The following is a 20,025-nucleotide window of genomic DNA, read 5'->3' on the forward strand; positions in this document are numbered from 1 at the left end:
GGCCGAGGAGTCGCGCCCGAGCGCCTCGAGGCGCGAGTGCCCGCGACGACCGGCCGATGGTCTGCTAGTCGACTCAGCGCCGTCCGAGTTATGTACCGATAAGCACAGAATCGTAAATAATATTGGTGGGGACTGCGTTTGCCCCACTGACTGTGTAATTAAACTTACATAGACTATTTCTGTTTTAAAGGTTTGTGATTTCTGTTTGACTGTGCAGGGCAGAGGCGTCAATTCTCTGAGTCATGGTAACCGCAGACCCTCGGATTTAAAATTATTTCCACTCTTTCTTAATTCCAGTTAAAGATGTGTTTACATTATATTTTATAACTAAGGGATAGGTGCTAAAAGGTTACAAGCTTGGAATCCAGTTAGCATATCTACAGTTCTGCTGTTCACACCTCCATTTTGGAAGACAATGAGCTCCCTGTTGATGGCCCAATTGCTGATGGCTCTTGGTATCAATGTGTCTTCATTAATATTCTCACTAACTCAACAATGAGATCTCCCACTCAACTATGTGGTTTGATGTAGGTGATCAACTCCATTGTTTAGTTTAGTGAGAATTTGTGAAGGGTTTCAGTTCTGTTGGGCAGTTTAAAAGTTTAAACCACCTGGATATTTTGTGCTAAGTCTTGTGATCCATTCTTTTTCATGGAATCTTCTCTGTCCAATTGTCCAGCGGTCATTGTATTCCAAGCCACATACCTTTATAGCCTCAATTCCATGTGTCATAAAGTGTTGAACAATTAACAAATGGGTATCCTTTTCATTATTAATGGTATATTTATGTTGGCTTATTCTAATTGCTATGGAGTTGCTCGTCTCTCCTACATATTGTAATCCACATACTTGGCAAGTAATCAGATAAACACAATTTCTGGTGTTGTATGTGATGTTCTGTCTTAGGATAATTATATTTTTGTTTGTCCTGTTTTTAACAGTTTGTTTTGGGCTAAAGTAGTTAGGCCTTGTCCTAATTACCTGGTTCCATGGTTTCAATTTGCTGTGGACCAAGTGGTCTTTTAAGTTTTTGTTTCTCCTGTAGGCCGAGATTATGTTGAAGTTCTGTAAGAGGTCCCCTCCCCTGTTTTCAAAATTTCTTTTGATGGCTCTGTTTGCCAGTAAACTTTGGCTAGAAAATGTGGTTACTAAAGCTAGTGTGGGTTTCTCATTCCTTATTTTCACTTCCTGGAACGTGTTGTATGCTTTCCTGAGAAATGTTCTTGTATATCCACGTTTCCTTAATGCTGTGAACAGAGTCTTGTAGGCTTTTTCAAAATCTGCTGCTTGTGTGCAGATTCTCTTGAAACGTAGGAGCTGTGACTTGACTATTCCTGCAAAACAATGGGTTGGGTGGAAGGAAGTTTTGTGGAGCAATGCATGTGTATCAGTCTCCTTAAAAAATACCCTTAAATCCAGTTTGCCGGTGGTATTGAAGTCTTTTCCTTTGAAGACTGTCACATCCAGGAAGTCAATATGTTCTTTGTTAGTGACATATTTCACTGTTATTGAGGCATGATGTGTGTTTAGGATTTGGATGAACTGCTCAAATTCCTCTGTGGAGTGCTCAAAAACTCCAAAAATATCATCTAGAAACCTGAAATAATGTGTGGGTTTGAATCTGCACTTTTTGAGTGCGGTTTCTTCCCACAAAGCCAAATAAATGTTGGCATAAGATGGTGCAAATTTCTTTCCCATGGCTGTTCCACTGATCTGAAGGAAGGTTTTCCCATCAAATGTGAAATCGTTTTTGGTCAAATTTAATTCTAGCAATTTTAATAGTTCTGCGTCTGGTCTTTGCCTGTCAGGGTACTTTATAAAGATATCTCTGATTGCCTTCAGCCCCGCCACTGTGTTTATATTGGTGTACAAACTGTCAACATCTATTGAAAACAAAATGGCCCCCTGAGGCACTGTGATGTTTTTTATTTTATCAATAAAGTCATATGTATCCTTAATGTAGCTTGGATGTTTTACAGATAGTGGGTTTAAGTAGAATTCAATAAATTCTGCTGTGGCATATGTTTCTGAGTTACAATCCGAAACAATTGGGCGACCAGGTGGAATTTCATAAGGAATAGTCCATGTACTAGGATCCTTGTGGATTTTGGGTAAAAGGTAGAGAATTCTAGCTCTTGGGGAATTTTCGCCCCGTAGGTACTTTTCTTGTTTCTGATCTATAAATTTTTTCTTTCTTAATTCGGTGATGACACCCCCAACTTCTATTGCTGTTTGTTTAAAAATGGGTGCCTCCAACTCCACATAGTGATTTGAGTTATTCAACTGTCTTAAACCCTCAAAAACATATTGTTGTCTGTCCAAAATGACTATACGGCTCCCTTTGTCTGCAGGCTTAATCACAATGTCCTGGTTGTTAGCTAATGATCTTAGAGCTCTCACCTGATCTGTTGTGATGTTATTTTTTTCTCTCAGGTGTCCTGGTACATTTTGTACTGTGGCTCTGTCCATCTGGATCAATTGTTTTAGGTTGTCCGGTATTTTGTCCTCCTCTGGTTCCCAGTATGATGGAAGGTGGAAGCGCGGAATTTCCGTGTTGTTTCCAACTCCAAAATGTGTAGCTAATTTGAGTCTGCGATGGTATTTTGACACATCTATTCTCAAGCTTTGTGATTGTTGTTTGTAGATGTCCAGGGTGGGGACGAATGACAAACCTTTTTCCAAAAGTGTTTTCTGGTGTTCGTTTGGTCGGAAAAAATGAGACAGATTAATTATATCCGACTCCATAAGGCCCTGCCGGTTTGAGCTGTCGGGCCGTATTAGTTTAAAGAGTTGAGCCAGTGCTGTAGCATCAGTTTGGCTGTGTCTTCTTCCCAGTGGACGTTGTCTGATCCTGTTTTGAAGTGGGTTGCGGGCAATTTTGGGAGGTGGGGCTCTTTCTTTATTTCTTCATTTAGGCTTATCAGAATATTCTTCGGGTCAGTTCCTAGGCTTTCTGAGTAGTTGATTAGTGCTATGCGTCTGTCTGCGCAGGGGAATTGTTTTTTGGCTGTTGTGCGGAGTTTCTTCAAGGCTGTGTGGCTTGTTTTTCTAGTTCTTTGGTTCTTGTTGTTAATTCCCACCGAGATGATGAGGTGTGTGGCCGTCTCATTTTTCTCAGCCTTGCTCAGGACTGTTTCGGCCCATTCCAGGTTCATTCCAGAGTAGGATTCTATCTGGACTCTGTCATCTGTGATTGTCGGGATCCGAGACAGGTTGGAGTCTCCAATTATGATGATGTCTCGGTTTGGTACTAATCTCCATTTGTGTTTGGTTTCCTTATTTAAGCCTCTCCAGTGGCGTGGTTTTCTTGGTTCTGTCTCGTTGGTTTCTTCTCGTGCTGGGGCCTCCCTCTGTGTATTAGTGTCTTCGGTAGGTCCCTCTGGTATTGTCTGGTTCCCTTCACTGTTCCTCCTCTCCTGGGTTGTCCTCTGGGGTGTGTCTCTGGGTGGTGTAGTTTGCCCCCTGGTGGGATTATCCCTCTGTGGTTTGGGTGTGTTTCTTGGGTTCTGTTCTGTTCTGTTAGTGACCTTCTGTTTCCTTTGGTTTCCATTCGGTCCAATCTCTGCCCATGGCTCCTCGGGTGTTCTGCTGCTTGTTGTAGGCAGGTCTGGGAACTCTTCCTGTGTTAGTTCTACTGGGCCCTGTGTTGTTGCTGCTACGGTCCCCATTCCTCCAGTTGGGTCTTCTCTTGTTTCTACCGTGCCTGGGTTGCCTGTAGAGGGAAAGGAAGGAGGGGAGGACGGGGATGGGGGAGGACGGGGGACCTGTGGTGTGGGGTGTGTTGTGGTGTGTGCTTTTGTGCTATATAATTCTGTTACTGCTGTACGGGCTAAGCCCAGTGTCTTCTCTGTTAGGCGCCTTCCTAGATTTTTTCTTGCCCATTTAGTGGCAATGGAGAAGGCCCTGTCGTATTCCCGTGTTAAGCACTGGGATAGGTCCTTTTTTGTGTTTTCAATCAATGTGTTAAAGTGTTCTATTAATATTAACAAAGTGGTGTAAGACCAATTCTTTGCACTTCCTTGTAGTAGCAGTAAGGTTCTCTCTGTTGGTTTTGCTGGTTTTATAAAATCCATCAGTTCTTGTTCTTTTCTAGCAATACTCTCTGGGTATTTGTCTATGTTTACATTCTGTGAATGGTGTAGTGCAACAATCAAGTTGTTTATCCCTCTAATTGATTTGTGAAAATCATTGTTTCTCTCTCCATGTGGTGTGTGTATGTAGGTTTGTCTGTGCCTACCTACCTGGCTTACCTGGTTTGGTTCCATATCCCTCCTGGGATTGTGGTTGTTCCTGGTTTCTCCATCTGGTCTGGCTCTTTCCCGCCAGGCCTGTCCTTGTCCATGGGTCCGTCGGTTCATTCTCAAATGCATAAACGTTTTCGTACTGTTTATTGTACTTCATCAGATGCGATTCTCCGGGTGAGAATGAATTCCTGTGTTCCAGACTGACTGACTGACTGACTGACTGACTGACTGACTGACTGACTGACTGACTGACTGACAAGACAGACTGACAGACAGACAGACAGACAGACATGTAAAATAGTGTTGTTTCACATTACCAATATGTCCTCCTGTAGAGTTCTTCCATACATGGTCTTGTACTCTTCCATGACCTTCTTCAAGTCCTTCTCCGAGCGGCTCACCACCACCCTGATTAGAGTCTCATCACATGTACCATGTCCCTGTGAATAGACAGCCCTGGTAAACTACACAGCAAAGAGTATAAAATGGAACCAGAAGGACCCTTTACAGGTAGGCCTCCAAATTGATACATAATATGCCACAGACCCAATTTGAGAAGATTCTGTGCCAGGGATCTCAATAAGAGAATATTTGTTGTCATTAGATTTTAATTATTAGAGAATTCTTCAACTGTCTCTATACTGTAGGAGGTGGAGAGATAGTGGAGAGAATGAAACCAACACATTCTCTCATTGCGTTAATTGAAGCCGGTGAACAGACAGAGACAGTGACAGACAGACAGACAGACAGACAGACAGACAGACAGACAGACAGACAGACAGACAGACAGACAGACAGACAGACAGACAGACAGACAGACAGACAGACAGACAGACAGACATCATACCTTCATGGACAAATGGAGCTTCTCCGCAAAGAAAGCAGGCTTACTCCAGGCACACTTCACTGAACATCAAAGAAACACAGTTTAGAAGAGCAGCCCGATGGATCACAGAGTAAGAGCACATAGCACAGTGACATAAATTATAGTCATTTCCACAGCTGACAGCAGTTCAAATCGACAGAAGCGCTACAGCATGTCAGGGTTTGAGATGTAAAATAATAATAACTAGAAAAAGTGCTCCTCGGAGCACAGGTCTCCGCCAGGTCAGGTAGGTTATTGTGGCCTCCTGGTGGCACTATAATAGGCCATTGTGAAAAGGGTGCCCTTTTCTTCTTAGGCCTTTCACGACAATCGGACACTGTATTCATGATTTGAGGCATTTTGTTCCAAAAATGTGTTTTGCTAGATTAGACCTGCTGGTGGCGCTATAACAGGCCAATGTTAAAAGGGTGGCATTTCTTCCTCAGCTTAGTGGGAATGTGCGTGTAAAATTTCACGGAAATCGCAAGCTGAGTGCATAATTTGAGGCATTTCGTTCAAAACGGACCAATCCTGCAAACTTTGGAAGCCAGCCTTAGCCAATGAGGATCGAATATGGGAAATTGGACAGATCCGTGTTCATCACATGGCTATAGAGATACTGTATACCGATTTGCATGACGTTTGGATAAAATCTGTAGGAGTAATATAAAGAAATTGGTTTTGCACAAATCGGCCTCCTGGTGGCGCTATAAATGGCCCATGTGAAAAATTTGGGGCAGAGGTTCTGAATTGGCATCCAGGGAGTGTGTGTGCACAGTTTCGCAGCGACCGGGCCAACGGTGCCAGAGATTAGCTGCGGACAGACGGACACACGGACGGACGGACGGACAGGGGGTAAAACATACTCTCTCGCCATGCCTTTCGGCCTTGGTGGAGACAATAATAATAATAATACAGAGGGGTAACTAAATTGTTAAGCTAAATTGTGATATTATTATCAAAATTAAATATCAAACAGACAGTGTACATTTCCCAAAAGGAAATTGGTGTCTTTAATTCAGATAAGAAATATCCCCTCTGGCCATAATGAAAATCCCTTGTACTTAGTAATTAATATGATTCTGATTTCAGGAAGATTGCTCCTCACCAATGTCAATGAGACAGTCTTCAATGTCTCCTCTCAGCTCCATGTCCAAGGCTTTTGGTAAGGTGACATCACTGAGGCCAGCGTATTTCTGGAACGCTATATCGGTCAATTGAAACATATATTTAGAGCAAATTTACAAATGAGATTATCATTATTATTTTGTACAAGAAATAAGAGCACAATAAGAGAAATAAGGGCATCGAAGATTACAGGGGGGGCGTGAGGCCTTGACTGTTTAGAGGTAGTACAACATTTTAAACATATTGCACAAAATCATAATTTTTTATTTCGTTATAAAAGTAATAGAGAAAATAGCCTATCTACAAGCTCACAGAACGTGTTGCATCGTGACATGTTGTGAGCTACAGTATTCGTTACAGTATTCGCTACAGTATTCGCAAGAAGTTTGTGTGTGTGTGTGTGTGTGTGTGTGTGTGTGTGTGTGTGTGTGTGTGTGTGTGTGTGTGTGTGTGTGTGTGTGTGTGTGTGTGTGTGTGTGTGTGTGTGTGCGTACACGTGTGGGGGTGTCTCATTGTGTGGGGCTGGGGGGTCTCAAGAAGGGGAGGCTCCAAGGAAAAGAAGTTGGGAACCACTGTCCTGGGGCATTGTACACCAGGAGTCAGGTACTTACTCTCTTACTAGATATGAAAATGGTTAATAGGATGTATGTTGCCATGGTCCATTTTTACCATGCCTTTGAGCCAGACCCTGACAAATATAGGCTATAGCTTGTATTATATGAAAGCTTCGCAACGCATTGTAAACTTGTAGATCTACTTTTTTCTAACATTTTTTTCTAAATGTTGGAAGCTTTAGGCCAATTTTCGCAAATAATGACATGCCCAAAATAGATACGCCTTCGTTAAAGTGGATAAAGGAACCTTACTTTTAGAGAGCTGAGGACCATTTCGACTTGTCAGGATGTCAATGAAGGCGTAGATATCAGTTCCTTTGGCATTCTCACCAGCCTCGAACAGAGCCTGTCATAAAATTCATTACAAATTCAGTGAAAGGTCCAAGTACCATGTTCATTAGAAATATTACATGTAAATCATAGTGTTACTACAGTACAGTACCTTTGCATCCCTTTTGGCGAGGTCCAAGTCCACTTCACTGTCCTCATCTTTGTTGGCTTTCAGCAGGGCCTGAAGGGCCAATGTAAAGTCTCCACCGGTTTCAGATTTAATGATGTCCTCCAGCTCCACCTGGTACTCTGATGGAGAGAGAACGCTTCATAGTTTGGAATCATATCTTTACTCATAAATACAACCATTTTACTGTGCAATATGCTGTAGGAACTAAGGTGATTTTTAAGATTATACAGTATAAGGTTAATGCTTAATTAACACTCGTAATGCATTGTGAGGTTGACAGTGATTGACAAAGTATAGCCAGTTTAGCCACACTATGCATGATGCAAATATGATGCATTCATTTATTGTCATCTTGGGTTTTAATGTAAAACGTGGTATAAGTTAATAGAAATGGGTTCTAAAGGTAAAATATAAAAAATAGTGCCCAATCCCCCCCACCCCCCAAATCCACAAAGAATTCTGTCAAGTGCCCAGTCCTCTGACTGAAGTGAACAATTAATTCTCCGGTTACCCATCCTAAGTCCCAGAGGATTTGGAGCATCAGTTAAATGCCAAAAATGTATTGCAGTGGTAATTAAATTGGGGGCATCAAATATTACAATGTTTAGCATACTATATAGACTGTAGGGTACCTTCTTTAAAAACCCTCTTGATCTCACGGATCTCATGGTTTGGCCTTGATGCAAGAATTTCTACCAAGACATCTTCATGTGTGCCCAGTCCCTGTTGGATAGACAATTATTAGTGTTAAAAAGAAAAAAGATTGAAAAGTAATAGCTATACATAAACAACAAAATACCAGTTGTGAGATAGAACTAAGAATTAAATAATTATTCAAATGCATTCTAAACACTGGTTCAAAAGATGGCGCTGATTTCTGTAACCCCAGTTCCTCATTCAGGGCGCACTAATAATGTTGCTCAATTTTTTTAATAAGAAACCATTTACAAAACTCTAATGAACAGCTTGGTGCTTAAAATGATAGGACACAGACTGTATCCGTGGCTTCTAGAGTGAATATTGAACTTGAGATGACGATTTCAGTGAAGTGGATACAAAATATGTACATTAATAAAATTATACAAAATGTACCTTTGTGGCTTCTCTGAGAGTGTGGGCATCAAAATGAGCAGGTGTCATGAGCAGAGCCAGAACAACATCCTCAAGGTCTGACCTTAGAGCTGACTTCAGGGCATCAGCCAGAGCCTGAAAGAGAATGAAGAGCACACAGTGACTCACACTGAAGGCATTCAAGCATTTATGCTTTGTCATATGACAGCGTCACTTGCCGAAAAGAACATATTTTCAAGCTATCAATGCAACAGATTGTTAGCTTGAAAATTATATATAGTTATACGTATTTAGTTCTATTCAGCCTTTTTCTTTATTTTTTAAAGAAGAGTGGGCGTTCAATCACTTATTGCTGTCTCCTCAAATGTATCAGGAAAGCTAAGAAAGAGCCAGCAGAGTTCTGTCCGAAAGCAAATCATCTGAAAAGATGAACAAATATATGTTTTCAACTGAAAAACCTAGTAGTATGTTTATACAAAATATAAAGTAAGCTACATTCTCCAAGGCCTTTTCCATTTTTAAGACCCATATGTAAAGACTATAATTAATCGGACAACCCTTTAGTTCAACAATAATCTGGTATTTTGGGAATGACATACTGTATGTGGGGACAGGTTTTGATGACCATGACTCACCTCCCCAGTGGATTCCTCATAGACTGCTTTGATCCTCTGCCTTTGTTCATTGCTTCTCTTCACCAGAACGGAAACAATCACATTCTCATCTACTCCTGTGAATGGGAAAATAGGTTGTGTGATGTTGTAGGCTACAACTACACTAAAAGCATTTCCCCAACTTTCTCAAGTGGGGTACAGAGATAAGAAAATCCAATCCCAACATCATGTTCGATAGACCACCCGGTAATACCCAATCTTGCGGATATTAAGTCATTTTGCGATTAGTGTAGAAGTGTAGGCCTATAATGTGCAGTGCATCACTAAGTTCTTCATACCCTTGGTTTCAATGGCTTTCTGCAGGGCTGAGGCATCACTGCTGGCAGAGAATTGAGGATACGGAGGAACAGTTCCATAGAACTTAGGCTTCGGCTTACTCTTGCGCTGCGAATACATTCAATCAGAAATACCCTTTAACACAAAGCTTTTTGCTTAATACAAGTCCAGCTGTTTTATTTTCTGTGCTGTAGTTTATGATTTTAACCACTGGAGCCCTATTTTATTATTTGTCGTATGATGGTGTCATGCTGCAAGAAACAGCTGATCTACAGTACAAGCTCGTAACGCATTGCGTCTCAACGCGAGCTTGTAGATCTGCAATTTCTCGCCATTTGAAAATCTTTGAAAGTTATTGAAAATGTTTGCCTGTAATACCCAAAATTGGGAAATTAAGATTATTGAGAATTACAGACAGTACATAGGTGAGACAGAGAAGAAGTGGCACAAAGGCCATAGGTCCGGTTCAAATACATGGTAACCACCGTGACCCTGTTGACCCGCTAGGATCCACATTGGTAACTGACAAGGGGAGTAAATTCTCGGAGGCCATGAAGGACATTGCCGCCGTGTCCCAGAGTTCACAGTGGCCTTGATGCCCCGCCTCGGGCTGCCCCAGTGACCCAGCTGATTTCACAGATTTCTTCTCTGCCTCTTTCCTGTCAATCCAGTTTTTAGACACCAGTGTCTTTTTTCTTGAGATTCTGAATTGAGATGATTGACTGATTGAACGAGTCCAATGACTCTGATTAGTCCAGGGGTGAGCTTGTATTAACATTTGACTCAAGATGTTGTACATATGGGCAATTAGTAAATACCAATACATTATTGTTGTACTATGTATTATTATATCATTATTTTGTTTGGCATTTATGCCCTCAAATAATTGACAACACCAAAGGCCAAGTGGCCTTGCAACTGAACCGGTGAAACTCAAATTGACACTGAATATCACTGCTGCCAATCTAATTGATTGATATTGATCATATCACTGTAATCATAGAAAGGGGTTTCCAACAGGTTTCATAGATGTTTGAAACAACAACACAGAGTGACCATGTTCAATTTTAGCTCAAGAAGACACCAGAGAAAACACCATAATTATAAACACCAAAACTGGACTTTTTAACAAATTAACTGTGATGAACTGTTTTGTCACTGGTGAACTGGTACTCACCGAGTCCACAATGTCCTCATCAGGGTCCCTGTCATGGATAACATTTTGGAAGAATTTCTTGAAGAAAGACATCTTTGCTTTGCTATGAATTGAAAACACTGAATAAAGACCGCTGAATAAACACCCAAACTGCGAATGAAAGAGATAACGTGTCACACACAGTTCTTGTTCAACAAGAATCCAGCAGAATAAAATTAATATAATTACACCTACTGAAACACTTAATTTCCCCCCCCCAAAAATATGGCAAAACTATTCATTCACAAATATGAAAACAAAACTCACCCGTTCTGTGAAAGAGAGCAATCTTGTGAATTCTGGTGTCAGTACAGTAGCCTACTATTTAACACACCTTGCAGTGGCTCCACCCATGAGGTTTCCATGGTTGTTTTCAAACGTATTCAAGGCTGGCCAACCCCAGCATTCTCTCAATGCCAGCATTCCATCAAGGTGAGATTCCTTTTTCACTACAGGTTGGGCGACTCGTAACTGTAGACACGTTTGGCTAAAATATAGTTTACTAAACACCGATATCTTTGTGTATACCTTAGGCTTTTTCTCAATTCAACGGGTTGCGTGACAGTCCTAAGTTTATGCTTTGCATTGCAAATTCCCACTTGCTTCATACACTCATAAACAATGCCTTCTATTACAAATAACTTTTAAAACAGTGATCTTCTCCTAAAACAGTGATCTTCTCCCCAGCAAACGCTGTAACGCCGCCCCCAAGCCTTTTATCTTTGTATCACCTTGTGAATTCATTCCATCACCCCAATATACCCTGAGAACAATCAGCACTGTGTGGCCGGGCCTCAAGCCCTGTTGACACAATGACACCATCCCAGTGTATAACACCTTGTTGCCAAGTCAATTAAGTTTTACCATGTTCTTGTAAATAACCTTTAGCCTATACTGCAGGCCCAGTCAGAAAATATCATTGTGCTACAGTTGGGTTCAGCTCAGCTGATAGTGGTTACTAGGGTGTTATAAAATTCATATTCCACTTACTAGGGTGTTATAAAATACATATTCCACTTTACTATTTTGCTCCTGCAAGAATACATAAGAATGATGCAATTGCTAAATACACAATATGGTTTGTGATAATATAGGATCACAATTTGCTACCATTATAAAATCTGTAAAGATGAGTATTGTTTTTGTCAAATGAGGAAACTTGGCAAGTGTTTGGAACAGCTTTATTATAACATCCAATCTGTAGGACAACATTATGAATAGGATTCCTAATATTCAAGGAAAACCCAACAGATATTTCATCAGCACCTCACAGCTTGCATTAAAGTGAAAAAGACAAAGTTAATAAAACTATTTATTCAGGTCCAGATCCACACAATCCCAGCAGGATCGTTTCATAATGTCCCTTGGTATCCGCCTGTCAAACCAAAGGAAACAAGTAATCAGTGAGAATACAACAAAGATAACGTCACAAAACCACAGAATGTAGCAACACGGCAACAAATCTATTGCTTAACCATGACAGCCATAGAATGAGGCAGATAGTAGTAATTCATCTTGAAATTACATACATACATACATACATACATACATACATATACATACATACTGTGCATACATACATACTGTACATAGCATGCATGCACAGACAGACAGGCAGACAGACAGAGAATGAGACAGATTGTAATTAATCTTGCAAATAGAGACAGACATGTAAAATAGTGTTGTTTCACATTACCAATATGTCCTCCTGTAGAGTTCTTCCATACATGGTCTTGTACTCATCCATGACCTTCTTCAAGTCCACCTCAGAGCGGCTCACCACCACCCTGATGAGAGTCTCATCACATGTACCATGTCCCTGTGAGGAATAGACAGCCCTGGTAAACTACACAGCTAAATCCTCAGTGTTCATTTAACTTAGAAGAGTATAAAATGGAACCAAAAGGACCCTTACAGGCCCCCAAATTGATACATAATAGGCCACAGACCCAATGTGAGAAGATTCTGGGCCAGGGATCCCAAAATGAGAATATTTGTCATGAGAATATCATTTATAGAGAAGTTTTCAACTGTCTCTATACTGTAGGTGGAGAGATAGTGGAGAGAGTGAAACCAACACAGTCTCTCATTGGGTTGATTCTAGCCGGTGAAATAAAACTGTTCCCAATAACTGGGGAACCCCCCCCCCCCAGGACTCCTGGGGTCCACGGACCCCACTTTGAGAGATGCACATGATGCATTGTGGGATCAGAGGATATACTTATAGGATATACTGTAGGCCCTATAGGGCAGTGGTTCTCACCTTTTAAGTCCGCGACCCCCCAAAATAATCATATTTGAACTGGGGACCCTAGCTTCCCCACCCTGACAAGCAGTTCCACAGATATATTGTGAAAATAGCCGATCTACACTGCTCACAACGCGTTGTGATCTTGTAGATCATCTATTTTCACAATTTTTGCCTCATATTTGAAATTGTCACTTTGCTGTCATCAGGGGACCCCCCCAAAATCACATGGGGACCCCCCTGGGGGTCCCGACCCACAGGTTGAGAACCACTGCTATAGGGTATAATAATTGTATCACTATACATTCATCACATCACTACAAAGTGGTATAATCACTACATTGTGCACTGTAGTGAGTAGGAAGTTAAATTGGAGAGTTTGTAAGATTGAACATGACAAGAGCATCAACTCCATTACATCCCACACAAAGAAACAGACAGACATACCTTCATAGACAAATGGAGCTTCTCCGCAAAGAAAGAAGGCTTACTCCAGGCACACTTCACTGTACATCAAAGAAACACAGTTTAGGGGATGGATCACAGAGTAAGAGCGCATAGCACAGTGATATAAATAAGGCTATAGTCATTTCCACAGCTGACCCAGTTCAAATTGAACCAAAGCACTACAGCATGTCAGGGTTTGAGTTGTAATGTTTTTTAAAGATTAATGATGCGAAGCTGGTTCAGGCAGACAACTCAAGGAGTGCCAATTCTTGATCAGCTGATTAGTCACATGCCCACTCCATCTGATTGGGGCAGGCTATTTAAACCTCCCTGCTCACAGCTCATTGTTCTTCCTGCTGCTCTGTCATGCTGCTGCAGCTGCTTTCTTGTGCTCTGCGCTAGGAAGTTTTTTTTGTGCTCCCACCACAGCATCCACCTGTGGGCGCTGTTTCTATTATGGGTGTCTATTCCATTCCCTGTCAAATCTAATGACAAATCATTTATTATAATTCATGCTTACAGGGCATTAATTAAACTAGACCATACCCGTGGGGTGATATGCGCACATGATCTGGCAACCCGGGAGCCAGCGAACACAAAAACGCTAATAAACAGATTTTGTGTAATCGGAAAACGGGCTTCGCTGTTAGGTGCACATGGTAATGGTCAATGGCTGTGTGCAAATTCAGATCAATTGCTCCAGCCACTGAGGAGAAACGGGCAGAACCAATTTTGGCCTCACCACTACACCACGCACTACACCACTACAGAGGTTTGTCAAATTATAGGAGGACGAAACAGCCGTGATGCCAAATATGCTTATAAATATATGCTCAATAAATATATTTATTCAGTCCAAGAGTTGTCGGACTGAAGTGCATAAATAATACAGAGGGGTGACTCTTAGTTAAATTGTGATATCAAACATAAATATCAAACTAACATACAGTGTACAATTCCCAAAAGGAAATGTGTCTCTTTTATTCAAAATCCCTTGTACTTATAATTAACATGATTGGAATCATTTCAGGAAGAACCTCACCAATGTCAATGAGACAGTCTTCAATGTCTCCTCTCAGCTCCATATCCAAGGCTTTGGGTAAGCTGACATCACTGAGGCCAGCGTATTTCTGGAATGCTATGAGGTCAAACAGTGCACATTAAGAGCAAATTTACTTTTATTTTAGAGGGACTTTTACTCTTTTCAGGGTGTTGAAACAGATTTCAAGAAAAAAATCTGTTAAGTACCAACAGAAATGTTCAAATTGTCTCTCTTGTATGCTTAGTCACAACACAATTTGCACAGCCGTCCCAACACAAATGACATCATGCTCAACACACAGGATACAAATATGCATTTTTCCTTTGTCTCAACATTCCAGAATACCTCAGAGGAACATTGTTCTGTGAGAAAGTACAGTGAGTTTCATGAGGATTTTGGTCATGAAACTCACTGAATACAGAAAAATGTTGTCGATTCATAACTACAAGCTTGCAATCTGTAATAAGCTGTAACCAGCTCTCGGTTTGCACTTGAACATTTTGGACAGACTTCGCAGGCTTTATACTAACAGTGTGGTCGTAGCTACAAAGGAAAATGCCAGTGATTGCAGTATGGCAGTGATGTAGTCAGACTAACATCCTGTTACAGGTTTCTCCTGTGGCAGTGTACACCAGGAGTCAGGTACATACTCTTACCTGAAATTAAAATGGTTAATATGTTGTATGCAATATATGTGCATGTTGCCATGGTCCATTTTTACAATGCCTTTGAGCCAGACCATGAAAAATATAGGCTAGCGTGTAAGTTTCGCGACGCATCCGTTTTTCCCCCTCAAAATGTTGGAAACTTCAGGACAATTTTCACCAATGATGACATGCCCAAAATAGGGATGCCAGGGTTAAAGGAACCTTACTTTTAGAGAGCTGAGGACCACTTCTACTCGTGAGGATGTCAATGAAGGCTTGGACATCGGTTCCTTTGGTGTTCTCACCTGCCTCGAACAGAGCCTGTCATAAACAGATAAAGATAATACCTTCATTGATCCTGGAAGGGAAATTCAGTTAAGGACCACTCAGTCAATTAAGCATCATTCTCACCTGCCTCGAACAGAGCCTGTCATAAACAGATAAAGATAATACCTTCATTGATCCTGGAAGGGAAATTCAGTTAAGGACCACTCAGTCAATTAAGCATCATCAAACACAATTTGCCAACAGTCTTTTTTAAATAAATGTTCTGTCCTGAAGCCACACACAAAGTGGGCTCCAGGGACCCTCAGGGTTCCTTTGGTGTTTCTAGACCCTGAGGTCTGTAACTGTAGTTATGGGGGTCCTTGAAATTAAATCGTTTGAGAACCACTGCATTAGATGCAAATCATAGTGCCATTACAGTACCTTTGCATCCCTTTTGGCGAGGTCCAAGTCCACTTCATTATCCTCATCTTTGTTAGCTTTCAGCAGGGCCTGAAGGGCCATTGTGAAGTCTCCACTGGTGTCCGCTTTAATGACGTCCTCCAGCTCCTCCTGGTACACTGATGGAGAGAGAGAGAGAGAACGCTTCATAGGTTGGAAAGCATACCTTCACTCAGAAATGTAACCATTTTACTGTGAAATATACTGTAGGAACCATAACAAGGTGATTTTTGTAGTATGGTAAATTGGGAGCATCAAATATTACAATGTTTAGCATACTATATACATAGGCCGTACCTTCTTTAAAAACCCTCTTGATCTCATGGATGTCATGGTTTGGCCTTGATGCAAGAATTTCTACCAAGACATCTTCATGTGTGCCCAGTCCCTGTTGGATAGACAATTATTAGTGTTAAAAAGAAAAAAATTATATGGCATTTGTATTTTTCAAAAACAAATGTAAAGAAGAATTCAAATGGTAAAATCAAACATTAAATGCATTCTAAACACTGGTTCAAAAGATGGTGCCGATTTCTGTAACCCAAGTTCCTCATTTAGGGCGCACTAATAATTTTGCTCAAAGATTTGATAAGAAACCCATTTACAAAACTCTATTTAACGGCTTGGTTCTTAAAATGATAGGACTCAGACTGGATACGTGGCTATCGTAGAGAGGGAATATTGAACTTGAGACAACGATTTCTGTGAATTGGATACGAAATATTTACATTAATTAAATTACACAAAATGTACCTTTGTGGCTTTCCTGAGACAGTGGGCATCAAAATGAGCAGGTGTCATGAGCAGAGCCAGAACAACATCCTCGAGGTCTGACCTTAGGGCTGACTTCAGGTCATCAGCCAGAGCCTGAAACAGAAACAAGAGCATTTCGGACTAATTAAGTATTCAAAGCACTCAGCGAAGGTATGCAAGAATCATTTATATGTCGTTTAGCATATCTAAGCATACATCTTAAGATATGTCAAAATAGGATTTCGATTGGATTCTATTGGTTAGGTATTAGACTTATAGTAGGTATTTATGTTGTTAGTAGGGCTTAAATTAGGTATGGTATTCTTTTTTATTTATTTTTAGGTATCGTATGTTGTTTTTATCATGTGGTATACGGATGGAGCTTCTTGCTAAATCGGCATGTTTACATGAGATCATGTCCAATTGATTTAATTCTTGTATTGAACGTTCATTAATGTACACTAAAGTTGTCGTATGATATGTCACTTGCCGTAAATAACAGATTTTTAACAATGCAACAGATTTATTGCGGGTTTTTCTTTGTATAAGAAGAGTAGGCAGGCAGTCAATCACTTATTGCCGTCTCTTCAAATGTATTAGGAAAACTAAGTAAGAGCCAGCAGAGTTCTGTCCAAAACCAAATCATCTGAAACCCTAAAAACCCTAAAAGCTAAAATCCTAATCGGACAACCCACACAAATCCGGTATTTTGTCGAATGACTATGTGGGGACAGGTTTTGATGACCATGACTCACCTTCCCAGTGGATTCCTCATAGACTGCTTTGATCCTCTGCCTTTGTTCATTGCTTCTCTTCACCAGAACGGAAATGATCACATCCTCATCCACTCCTGTGAATGGGAAAATGGGTTGAGTGATGTTGTAGGCTACACGTAGTACGGCTACCAATAGACACCAAAAGACAATATAGTATTTTCCCCAACTTTCTCAAGTGGGGTACAGACTACAGAGATATGAAAATCCAATCCCAAGAACATTTTCACAGCCAAAATAGTGAGGAGCAGCTTGACTCAAGAATGATGCGTCTTTGTTGTCGTTGTCCCCCATAGAGTAAACACCAACATTAACACACTAAGTTCTTCATACCTTTGGTTTCAATGGCTTTCTGCAGGTCTGAGGCATCACTGCTTGCGGAGAAGTGAGGATGCGGAGGAACAGTTCCATAGAACTTAGGCTTCGGCTTACCCTTGCACTGCGAATACATTCAGAAATACACTTGAACACAAAGCTTTTTGCTTTATTATTCTCTGTACTGTAGTTTATTTTAACCACTGGAGCCCCAATTTAAAGTTTCTCGTTTGAGGGTGTCGCGCTGCTAAAAAAAAAACAGCTCATCTACAATGCATTGCGATGTGTTGTGACCTAGAAGATCTGCTATTTTTCGTCATTTCATATATTTCTAAAATCTTTGAAAGTTTTAGAAAACGTGTGCCTAGATAATACACAGAATGGGATATTAAGATTATTGAGAATTAAAGACCGTACAAATAGATGAGACAGAAAAAGAAGTGGCACAAAGGCCACAGGTCCGATTCAAATACATGGTCAGCACCCCGTTACGTACACTGACCCCACTATAAGATGCACACTGGTAATTGACAAGGGCAGTAACTTCACAGAGGCCATGGCCGCCGTGTCCTCTGAGTTTGGCCTTATAAATTATATTGTTACCGTCAGGGCAGAAACCTCCAATCTCCATATTCTAACGTTTTTTTCGTAAATGAACGCTCTACTTTCGTACTACCCTGTCACACAAAAGCATCAAAAGTAGCAGAACTTGGCCCGGACGGCTGGCGTAGCGGTCCGGGCACCTAGGCTCTAATGTAGCCTGACTGCGCATCGAGGGTTCGAGTCCCGTTCCCGACGATCTTTGCTGCATGTATCTCCCCATCTCTCTCTCTCCCCCGTTTCCTGTCTGCCTCTACTGAAAACTAAAATAAGGCCAAAAATCCCCCCCCATTTTTTTTCTTTTAAAGTAGTAGAACTACAAACTCGGGCTTGTCGATCTACTACTTTTGCCATTTTCATTTGAACAGTTGGACATATGAGGTTCCCACACGGCGGAGAATATGCACTGAGGCCATAGTGGCCTTGATGCCCCGGCCGGGCTGCCCCAGTGACCCAGCTGACTTTAGTTTCTCTCTGCCTCTTTTTAGACACCAGTGTCTTTTTTCTTGAGATTCTGAATTCTTAAACTCCCCATCTTCAAACAAGTCCAGTGACTCTGATTAGTCCAGGGGTGAACTTGTATGAACGTTTGACTCAAGAATTTGTATGTATGGTAATTAGTAAATACCAATACATTATTTTGCAAATTTAAATATTTCTATATTTATTTCACTGTTGCATGTGTTATTATATCATTTTATTTGGCAAAAGAATTGGCAACACAAAGGCCAGGTGGCCTTGCCACTAAAATGGTGAAACTCCAGGCCTGATTGACACTGACTAACTGCTGCCAGACACAGACCACTATCTCTAATTTGATTGATATTGATCATACTGTAATCATAGAAAGGGGTTTCCTAGATGTTTGAAACTCATTATAAAACACACTATAAGAAGAAAACAAATGTACTGTGATGAAATGTGTTCTGTCACTGGTGAACTACTCACCGAGTCCACTCCACATGAGTCCTTATCAGGGTCCCTGTCATGGATAACATTTTTGAAGAATTTCTTGAAGAAAGTCATCTTTGCTTTGCTGTGAATTGAAAACACAGCTGAATAAAGACCCAAACTGTGTGTGTGTGTGTGTGTGTGTGTGTGTGTGTGTGTGTGTGTGTGTGTGTGTGTGTGTGTGTGTGTGTGTGTGTGTGTGTGTGTGTGTGTGTGTGTGTGTGTGTGTGTGTGTGTGTGTGTGTGTGTGTGTGTGTGTGTGTGTGTGTGTGTGTGTGTGTGTGTGTGTGAGAGAGAGTGAGAGTGAGAGTGAGAGAGACACACACACACAGACACACACACACACACACACACACACACACACACACAATTTCCCCCTAAACTATTAATTCAAATATTAAAACAAAACTCACCTGTTCTGTGAAAGAGAGCAATCTTGTGAATTCTGGTGTCAGTAGCCTACTATTTAACACACCTTGCAGTGGCTCCACCCTTTCTCCAACCAGGGGTTTCTATGGTTGTTTTCAAATGTATTCAAGGCTGGCCAACCCCCTAGCTTGCATTCTCACGATGCCAGCATTCCATCAAGGTGAGATTTCTGCTCCACTTACAGGTTGGGCAACTCGTAACTGTAGACCTGTTTGGCAAAATTGTAGTTTACTAAACACTGATATCTTATTGTGTATACCTTGGGATTTCTCTCCATGCAACAGGTTGTATGGCAGTCCTATAAGTTTATGCTTTGCAAATTCCAATTGCTTCATACACAAATCAAACAATGCCTTCTACTTGTACTATTTTTGTCTTTTGTGTCTTAATGTACAGAATGTCCCTCTTTTAAAGGTCTTGTTCGAAAAAGATGATTGATCTCAAGCGACTACTAAGTGTATGTATAATACATTTTCCTATTATTGTTGTTCATTTTACTATGCTGCTGCAATGTCTGAGAAGCCGAACAAAAGAAAATGAATGCATCTGTACACAGTATGCAACAGT

The 20,025-nt window shown here is 41.0% G+C and overlaps 1 protein-coding gene across 5 annotated transcripts in view; it reads right to left on the reverse strand.

Moving 5' to 3' along the window:
* The window catches only part of LOC308077899 (annexin A1-like), a 30,326-nt gene extending 10,730 nt beyond the window's left edge, over positions 1-19,596 (reverse strand). The window contains exons 1-12 of one of the 5 annotated variants that reach the window (XM_080418883.1): positions 19,443-19,596; positions 19,027-19,114; positions 17,497-17,602; positions 17,146-17,240; positions 16,391-16,504; positions 15,935-16,025; positions 15,620-15,756; positions 15,139-15,232; positions 14,265-14,360; positions 13,223-13,281; positions 12,224-12,346; positions 11,692-11,902 (exon numbers count right to left, since the gene is read on the reverse strand). In XM_080418883.1, coding sequence (XP_080275009.1) covers positions 11,840-11,902; positions 12,224-12,346; positions 13,223-13,281; positions 14,265-14,360; positions 15,139-15,232; positions 15,620-15,756; positions 15,935-16,025; positions 16,391-16,504; positions 17,146-17,240; positions 17,497-17,602; positions 19,027-19,104 — 1,056 coding nt within the window. In that variant the 5' untranslated portion in view covers positions 19,105-19,114; positions 19,443-19,596 and the 3' untranslated portion in view covers positions 11,692-11,839. Of the gene's footprint in view, positions 1-4,561; positions 4,685-5,091; positions 5,151-6,217; positions 6,314-7,103; positions 7,198-7,293; positions 7,431-7,943; positions 8,035-8,403; positions 8,518-9,017; positions 9,113-9,334; positions 9,441-10,509; positions 10,639-10,790; positions 10,934-11,691; positions 11,903-12,223; positions 12,347-13,222; positions 13,282-14,264; positions 14,361-15,138; positions 15,233-15,619; positions 15,757-15,934; positions 16,026-16,390; positions 16,505-17,145; positions 17,241-17,496; positions 17,603-19,026; positions 19,115-19,442 lie in introns of those variants that run through there. The other 4 variants (XM_080418887.1, XM_080418884.1, XM_080418886.1 and 1 more) reach the window with 4 other exon arrangements.
* Positions 19,597-20,025: the final 429 nt, after the last annotated feature.

Source organism: Gymnoscopelus braueri (genome assembly GCF_963280865.1).
Source record: "Gymnoscopelus braueri genome assembly, chromosome: 22".
Classification (NCBI taxonomy): Eukaryota; Metazoa; Chordata; class Actinopteri; order Myctophiformes; family Myctophidae; genus Gymnoscopelus; species Gymnoscopelus braueri.